At 29.8% G+C, this 9,160-nt stretch overlaps 2 protein-coding genes across 2 annotated transcripts; one reads left to right on the plus strand and one right to left on the minus strand.

The window, feature by feature from the left end:
• Positions 1-2,444: 2,444 nt before the first annotated feature.
• Positions 2,445-5,110, minus strand: LOC105622855 (ubiquitin carboxyl-terminal hydrolase isozyme L3). The gene is made up of 7 exons (XM_012204266.1): positions 5,078-5,110; positions 4,994-5,005; positions 4,692-4,820; positions 3,835-3,977; positions 3,524-3,665; positions 3,349-3,424; positions 2,445-2,793 (listed from the first exon to the last, which is right to left on the minus strand). Exons 1-7 carry the CDS (start codon positions 5,108-5,110, stop codon positions 2,648-2,650), a joined length of 681 nt encoding a protein of 226 aa, XP_012059656.1. The 3' UTR covers positions 2,445-2,647.
• Positions 5,111-6,631: 1,521 nt separating this feature from the next.
• Positions 6,632-8,630, plus strand: LOC105622859 (alpha-L-fucosidase-like). The gene is made up of 6 exons (XM_012204270.1): positions 6,632-6,890; positions 7,097-7,342; positions 7,426-7,785; positions 7,907-8,125; positions 8,233-8,456; positions 8,532-8,630. Exons 1-6 carry the CDS (start codon positions 6,632-6,634, stop codon positions 8,628-8,630), a joined length of 1,407 nt encoding a protein of 468 aa, XP_012059660.1.
• The last annotated feature ends 530 nt before the right edge of the window (positions 8,631-9,160 follow it).

Consider the following 9,160-nt stretch of genomic DNA (forward strand, 5'->3'; position numbering starts at 1 on the left):
TGATCAAAAATTTTAAAAATATAAATTTATATAAATAATATTTTTATATTTCATTAATGTTTTTTTATCAGAAAATGTATAAATATTCGAGAAAATGTATAAACAATCTAGAAATTGAAAAAAACATTTCAATTAATTCAGCATTGCACTTCCTTCGCAAAAATATATATGTAAGGATCTGCATTTACAATTAGAATTAATCAAGAACAGATAGGTCTCTTTTGGCGATTTATTCTCTTATATATAATTACGTAAGTGCTATTTCTCTTGTAAGTGCTATTTCTCCGCATTGCGAAATCTGCGAATCTCTGGCGAAACATAGATATCGTCGGTTAATCGCAAAGCTTCACGTTATTGCCATCATAAGCGATTTCATCAATTCAAGTAACCCGTCGTGCGAAGTAAATTTGCTTTAGGCTCCTCGTTTATCAGCTAACAGTTTTTCTATTGAGAAGAGTACAAAATATCAAGAGTACATAATATTCGCAATCGTGGATTTCACCTTGAAAAGCTGATAGCTGAGTGAACTGTTCAATAAATAATATGATAGAACGAGTAAACCTTCAACTAATACCTTCCCAACAAAAAGTAACTCGGCAACTGATGTTGAATTGACGGTCATTTCTCGTTGGGTTTAGCTCTAAAAAGTACACGTTCTTTTTTATTTTTCGAAAATATTCGAATTCTTAAAATTGTTTTTTATAGAGATATCAGATTTAATTTCAATGAATTCATCTTATCACTCATCAATCACGTTATTGAAATCTAATGATAAGAAATAAAGATCATTAAACAAATTAGTATGATTATGTCAAATATGATAATTTTGAAGACAAATATAGATTAGATTGTGACGTGATGGAATTTTGTGCTATTCAATTGCGTTTATTGATCAATATTTTCCTCGAACTTTAAGAAATCTGTACGAGATAGCAATATTTCTGCTATATTGATAGCGTAAAAGTTATACATGATCTATGGCTACTTATCACATATTAATTAGAATGTGACTGGTCCAAGATAATTGATACTAACTGGTCCAGTCTTCGCGGCAAATTACAAGAGTGTAAAATTTTCCATTAGGATGACGCAGCACAAGAGGTCTTTGATAACTATAAGAATGTACTTACTGCAAACAAACTTTAAAAAGATCACCGTGCGTTTATATTATTAATCCAAGATAACACATTGGCTTTACCTATGAAAAAATTCCATGCGCTTATTTGAAAGAAAAAATCGTTTTCTGTTCATTTTTCGATTAAATTCTGTACCGTTTATAAATACTATAAAATAAACAATTCAAAATTTATACTAACGACATCCTACCATTGTCTTAAGTTTTATATTTTGCAATTAAAATTATAGTTCGTCATAAGCAAGTTTCTAAATCGCGATTTTTGGAACGAAGCAGTATTATATAATATAGGCAGATCGCGTTACTGGAAGGTAAATCTATTTTATATTTTGCACACACTATTTAGAGAATCAGTGCCAAGATACGTGGAAGAGATATCCAAAATAGCAGACGCTTTCGGAGGCTGGTCAGTGACCGACCCATTTCGTAATTCCTAATAACATAAGAATTAAACATCAATTTAAACAAAGCCTCTATGTATAACAAATAAATGTTCTTAAGAAAAAAAATAAATCTTTTAAAAATCGGTTTATATTCTAATATAAAATTTATAAAATATTACCGAGTTCTTATTTATTTATCTAAATGTTTTCTCAGTCGCTAAACTACCCGTTAATAATAGACAAATTTTTTACTGTTTATAAAATATTTTAATCAAATAAAATCTGTAAAGATAATTATTATCTTTATAAGTACACTCCGAATTTTTACATAAAATTAAGAAACAAAGCAATTATGTAATAATGCAATACAATTTCATAAAAATAATGTCCCATACCATTTCTGCGAATTGATCAATTTCCAAAAAGCTTTATTATTATCTTTTATAGTAACATTAATATTTATCTTGTTCTGATGTAATGCATAATTACTATAAAAGCATTAAGTATTATAAAAAGTATAAATGGTCGACATTTTCAATGAAAATGAAAACGGGAGCGAGATATATGACGTTGATATATGATTAAAAGCGAACGTCACCAATGCGTCAAGTCTGTGCCAAACGTGAGAATGTATCGGTCCTGATTTATCATCAATTCCGACTTGCAAACCAGAACTTGTTCTGGCAATCATCCGTCTTGTTGCGTAAAGCTTAGAGACCTTGACCGACGCGCAGTAGGAGTTTGTTTTAAATGCTTCTAGCACCTCACGTTGCATATTTTTATCGTCTTTTTGAATCAAAAATATCTACGTTCAATATCACTTTCAATATTATCAAACTTGATACAAACTCGATGCATGTAATTGTGCATAGAAAATCAATGTACTGCAGTAAGAACTTATTGTTTGCAATAAAAACAAAACAGTGCCATATACAACTGCGTATATAAATTTTTTCATTAACATACATAGTTACACAGTGTTAAAAAAGCTGGCAATTAAGAAAATTGACAAAACAAATGCGTTGCTGAAGTAAAATATATGTAACATTATAATATATATAACGTATAAGATAAATTATTTGAACTTAAATTAGCTTAAAGGCGAATGCACTTGAGGATGAGGCGCCATTTACTCATTAGCAGCGAGTGCGACCACCGTAAAACGAACTTCATTAGGATCATGTTCCATGTATTCCTTGCACACGCGAGCGGCATCGTCGAGAAGTGTCTCCGGTGTAGTTGAACCGTGATTGATAGGGGCAGATTTTCGACCGTCTGGGAAAACAATGTTTTTTAGTGCAGGTTATAAATTCGGTAATAGGTATATTATTCGTAGTACATTAAATTAGTATGCATTAATACATTAAATTATTGGGTTATCTGGAAAGTTCGTGCCGATTTTTGGTAAAACTAAAATTTAAATCTTCTTCTTCTAAATCTAAGCGTTCAATTTTCCTTCAAAATCGGTATGAACTTTCCGGACAACCCAATAATATATGTTGTTTTATATAAAATATCTAAATGCAATGGCATAATATAATTAATTAATATAATTAATATAATTAATATAATTAATTTTAAAATAATAGAACAATATATAAATAATAAAATAATACATGTATATTTTGTTAAAATGTAATCATTATTAGATATTTAAATAAAATTTAATCTTTAAAATATGTTTTTAAATTTTTATTAAAAATTTCGTTAATTTCATGTATAGCAGCATTAATAGATATGCACTAATCTAATAATGCAAGTATAATCTAATAATCCAAATTCGCTATTAATTTAACTGTGTTGTAAAGTCAATGTGGATTGAATACATACCCAGCTCATACAGAGAACCGTCTTTATGGACAAACGCGACAAAGTGATGATATACCTCCACATCTTCAGCGGGTGCCTAAAATAAGAAAGAATATATGGTTTAAATTTCATTGTTTAAATGATTGAAATTTATAGTTTAAAAAAAAATCATTCTCAACTATGAAATAGAAAGTACCTCGGTCTGTCCTTCCTGAGCAGATTCCATATGAGTATCAATGATATCTTGCGCTTTTTCTAAACGTTCGCCACGTTCAATATACGAAAGTCCTTTGGTTTCTTCTAAAAATTTCTTGAAAAAGCCATCCTCCAACTGTATCCTGTAAAGAAAAAAGGACATTTTTATTACTCTAATAGATATTTTTATCACTCTAATAGATTGAATTATATTAGGTGTGGGAAAAAGTTCGTGGCGTTTTTCCCGTTAGATGGCATTAAAAAACGCCACAAACTTTTTCCCATACCTAATATATGATCATAGATGCTCACACATCCAAATTATTCGCCACGCTATGAAGTAATGCAATTGTTCCACACGCATTCGAAATAGATTGCTTTATATGATAAACAGATTCTGCAGCATCACTCTTGTTATCCTTAGCTTCTGCTTGCTCTTCTTTAGTCTTTTCAATCTAAGGGGAGATAATAAAACAAATTTTGCTTGTAAAAACACATCAGTCAAATCTTGAAATGTTTCATGATACATTGGAACCTCATAATAGCAAACCTTGAATTAACAAAATCCTCTCTTTTTCTTTGTCCAATAGTTTTCTATTCGAAGTACCAAATGTGATAAAATACTGGACTTCTAACAGATTGTGAAGTATACAGTAAAATAAAACTCTTTCATGTGTTAGACACATGTGAACATGAGTAGAAAAAGGGAGATAGCAATGGAATTGCAATCTGCACAGTTCGCGAATAGAGTTTTGAATACAATTTTATATAAGATCTGTTTTTTTATTTTTGCATTAGACTGCACTAGTATCTGTATTCATTTAAAATCACCTTATATTTAAGGTTTCCTTAAGTTCATCTTTAGATACTCTGCAGCTAATAAAATAATTCATAACATTTTAAGATAAATTTAAGAAAGCCTTAAATAGTTTACTATAAATAGGAATATGTATTATCTTTTTTGCTTTTTCCAAATATCAAATATGTATCTATTTCACTTTAAGTTCCAAAAGTATATACCAGATCACTCATTAAAACCAGACTTATAATTATAATATTAAACTGTGCCTTGAACTTCATTGTTTAAAAATAAGAATAACTTCATTATTATATTCATTATTATATTCATGTTGTTATGAGGTTCTAATATATTGTCATACATCATGTACCTTTGAAGAAATAGGATAAAGCAAAATAACGGCAAGAATAGGCCTGGGGATGATCGCCAACAATTCCGATTCTAAGCCGTATACATCTAAGATCGACCACTTCTTTGGAACGCCCAACTTGTGGAGGAACTATAAAAACAAAAATCGTACTTTAAATTTTTGTATATTCAAAGATTATGCTGGAGAGATCTGGAAAATTGGTTCCCCTGTTTTTTCACCAGAAGTGTGTTGATATCGACGAAGTATCGTGTTCATGTCGAGGAAATAATGAAATTAACTGACTGAACGTTGCAATTGCTTACCTTCGTCATAACCTAAAACAGAAAACATGCTTATTCAATTGCTGTACGAACAACGTATCACAATTCGACAGAAGACTCAATTACCTCTGGATTCGACTCCAAGGGCACCCAAGCCATGTTGAATATTTCGTGATATCTTCCACAAGAAATTCTATTCCAATTTTTCAAAACGCCGGTAAATGCTATCTATCCGGTTTATCCTTTAACGATTAGCTGATCTTCTCACGTTTCGTTTCACGTCCTTGTTCACAAAGTCGATTCAAATTCTTGCAGGCTTATTTTCATGAAAGTGTAAAACGACAAATCACGCTACGTTTCGTTTTCAAATTGTGCGATTTCATTTGCAATTGAACGCATATGAAAATGTACCAGAACGCGATTCTTGGGACTATATTCTTGAAAAATGTCGCATACAAAAATGTATGAAATTATAATGTACGTGATGTATTTTTGTATGCAATATTTTCTAAGAATAAGGCTTCAGGTTGTTTCACTTCGCACAAAACAAAGAAACATAATAACTTTGATCGATATTTGACAAGAAACGATCGACAGATACGATTGGTCAATTCCAATGTACTACTATTATTAAAGTTATTACGGGGGTGATCGAAGTGGCCTTAAAGGCCAAAGGGACCAAAAATCATATTCTATTTTCGAAAAATATCGCATGGAAAATATTATAGTATATGTCACATTATTACAGATTTCCCTCGTATAATATTTCATATACGATATTTTGAATGGACAAGATTTCTTTTCGGAGCATCAAATTAGCGAATATTTTGTAGAGAGTAGAGCTATGAAAAACGAGATATTGGATACCGGTAGAAGTAAATACGTAAAAAGATTTTAGAATGTAATATAGCGCTTTTTATGCAAATACAACATAGATTACATGAGTATCTATTTTATAAATCGCATCTCTGATGATATAATTACTTGTAAACAATCCTTGTGAAATCAAAGTGGAACTAAGATACACATATGATTATGTATTAGTCAAAGATAATATAATATACTTCAATGGTAGGAGATAGTATAGTATTTGTACTTATATCACTTATATGATTAATAGTATTGTAAATACGAAGTTGTTTATCCAGCATGATTTGAAAAGAAATATCAATAAATTTAAGTTTATAAATCTGCAATTGTTAATTTTCTAAATATAGTATAAAATATAATGTAATAAATATGTACTATTTTTTGAGATTTTTATAGATTTCTGTTACGATAATAATCCTAATCCATCTTAATTAATAAAGATTAATTAATTATATCTTATAATAAAAATTTTTAATTTCATCATCATTTTTAATTTAAATATTATTTATAAAATGTTCTAGTGCTTTTATTTTTGTGGAATTACAGCGTAATAATTCCGATCAATAAATGTTAAATTATATTTAATGTATAAATTAGATGCATCGAGATTAATAATAATGTAATTTTTGTCTTAAAAATAGATAGACTAAGAGATTCGATCTAATCTAATTTCAATATATACAAATGTAATATATACAATATATACAATATGTAACAATAGAATTCTTGATGATGTTTAAAGCAGACGATAGAAATAAAAGGGTCTTCCAACAATATCATTGCTTTCATTACAAGTTTCCTAGCAGGACGATGCTGTTTGTACACATTTCGTGCGTCATTTTGATCCTCTGTGTATCATTGTCAGAAACATATATTAATGTGATAACGAAAAGAGATGAGGATTTTGTATCATTTTCAACAAAAGCAAAGTATGTTCCAACGTGGTCTAGTCTAGACAGTCGACTGCTACCATCCTGGTACGATGAAGCAAAGTTTGGAATCTTTATTCACTGGGGTGTATTCAGTGTGCCCAGCTTTAGCTCTGAATGGTTTTGGAGCTATTGGAAAGGTTGAATATATGATGCTTTCCAGCAAGAGACATAATATTATAACACAGTGATCATTTCATTTTTGTTAAACATTGGAAAACAATAAAGATACTGATTTACACCATGTCATCTATACCTTTTGCTGAAAGATCCATATTCTATTTCTATAATGAAAAAATATTATAAAGATTAATGTAATATTTTATAATTATAAATAATATTGCAGGAGGATTGAAGATTGTAAACGACTTTATGAAACAAAGATATCCTCCAAATTTTACCTATCAAGATTTTGCACGAGATTTCACTGCTGAGTTCTTTAATGCTTCCGACTGGGCAGAGTTATTCCAAGCATCAGGTGCAAAGTATATTGTATTGACAAGCAAGCATCATGAAGGATATACAATGTGGCCGTCAAAGTATTCGTACAGCTGGAATTCTATGGATGTGGGGCCTCAAAAGGATCTTGTTGGTAATAAAGATATAATCCTAATAAGATTTCGCATTAAGTATAATGATTTTTGTAAATATTCCTTTTTTTTTTATACAAAATAGGGGAACTGGCAGAAGCTATTCATAAAACAAACATAAAGTTTGGCTTGTATCATTCCTTATTTGAATGGTATAATCCTCTCTACATAGCAGACAAAAGCAACAATTTTACAACAGATAAATTTGTAACTCAGAAGGTAATACCAGAATTACATGAATTAATAGAAACATACAAGCCAGATATAATTTGGTCAGATGGAGAGGCAGAAGCAACAGATTCTTATTGGAAATCAAAGGAATTTTTAGCCTGGCTATACAATGAAAGTCCCGTGAGAGATACAGTAGTGGTAAATGATAGATGGGGCATTAATATAGCATGTCACCATGGTGGATTCTATACATGTACTGATCGTTTTAATCCTGGTAATTTTATTATATTTTTTCTCTCGTCTACAATTAAATATAATTATAATTATTAAATTAAATAGGTATTAATAGATATCAATAACTGATTACATTACTATTAACAAAATTTATTTTTTAGGTGTACTTCTTCCACATAAGTGGGAAAATTGCATGACTATTGATAAAAAATCCTGGGGATACCGCAGAAACGCTGTTTTATCCGATTACTATACATTGGCAGGATTAGTAAAAGAGTTGATAATTACTGTAAGCTGCGGTGGAAATTTACTGATGAACGTTGGACCAACAAAAGATGGTATCATTACACCAATATATGAAGAAAGATTACGAGGAATGGGTATATATCTTTTATATCTTATCATGTTTTTTTATTAGTATCTTGATTAATTTAGATATCAATTTTTTAACAATCTCAATGATATATAAATAAATTTGTCGTTTTAGGCGCTTGGTTAACAGTTAACGGCGAAGCAATTTATAATACTAAGCCTTGGACAGTACAAAATGATACCTTAACAGGAAGTGTTTGGTACACATTAAGTAAAAATCAAAAACAATTGTACGCCTCAATTTTAGAATGGCCAGATGATAATATCTTATTGTTAGGCTCGCTTAAACTTTCAAAGAGTTTTCAGATATGTCTACTTGGTTATTCATCAATAATTCCCGTAAGTGTTACTATTTTTATGTATGTATATGTTATGAAAGTGATAATCAAATAATTTTGAATATTCATATTTCAGTGGAAACAATCCGATAATAATCTAGAAATAAGTTTACCAGCTAACGCACACAGAGGTGAACCAGCTTGGGTATTAAGGATTAAGAAAAATATTGATTAGAGTTTTATTTTATATACAATATATTATATATAGATTGTCACACACAATAATATATATGTAATATTACACACACACACACACACACACACACACACACACACACACACACACACACAACAAAATACACGTAATTAAAAATAGATTTTATCTTATAGATGGATCCTAATATGAGATGTGTCTATATAGCAAACTCTTCTCTCTTTCCTTTTATCCTTTTAAATTCCTGTGATCTTATTTTCATGAAAAGCACAAATCGAGATTGTGCGATATACTCTTGAAATATTTGTGTGACGCGATTGGTCATAGTGGTAGCCATACAATTGGTAATAAATCGTATATGTGCTAACATGTCAAACTAGCCATTAACATATAGTGATCGTTCCCTAAAATTGACACAAATAATACTGATATTTCTATATAAAAAGAAGATTCATAAAAAAAAGAAAATTTTATAGAATCTTAGTGTATCATTTTTCACTTTTAAGCAATTTCTTATATTTACATTTATTCCCTTCATTCCCTGTATTCCT

This window comes from Atta cephalotes, assembly GCF_000143395.1.
Source record: "Atta cephalotes unplaced genomic scaffold scaffold00049, whole genome shotgun sequence".
NCBI lineage: Eukaryota > Metazoa > Arthropoda > Insecta > Hymenoptera > Formicidae > Atta > Atta cephalotes.

What these genes read in the sequence shown, in the direction of transcription:
- LOC105622855 (XM_012204266.1), bottom strand. Translation starts at nt 5,110, where the DNA reads ATGGCTTGGGTGCCCTTGGAGTCGAATCCAGAG. An exon ending in GTGGCGAATAATTTGGATGT is followed by an intron (nt 3,666 to 3,834) that starts GTGAGCATCTAT and finishes TTTTCTTTACAG; the next exon opens with GATACAGTTGGAGGATGGCT. An exon ending in CTCAGGAAGGACAGACCGAG is followed by an intron (nt 3,425 to 3,523) that starts GTACTTTCTATT and finishes TTCTTATTTTAG; the next exon opens with GCACCCGCTGAAGATGTGGA.
- LOC105622859 (XM_012204270.1), top strand. Translation starts at nt 6,632, where the DNA reads ATGCTGTTTGTACACATTTCGTGCGTCATTTTGATCCTCTGTGTATCA. An exon ending in GTTTTGGAGCTATTGGAAAG is followed by an intron (nt 6,891 to 7,096) that starts GTTGAATATATG and finishes ATAATATTGCAG; the next exon opens with GAGGATTGAAGATTGTAAAC. An exon ending in TACTGATCGTTTTAATCCTG is followed by an intron (nt 7,786 to 7,906) that starts GTAATTTTATTA and finishes TTTATTTTTTAG; the next exon opens with GTGTACTTCTTCCACATAAG.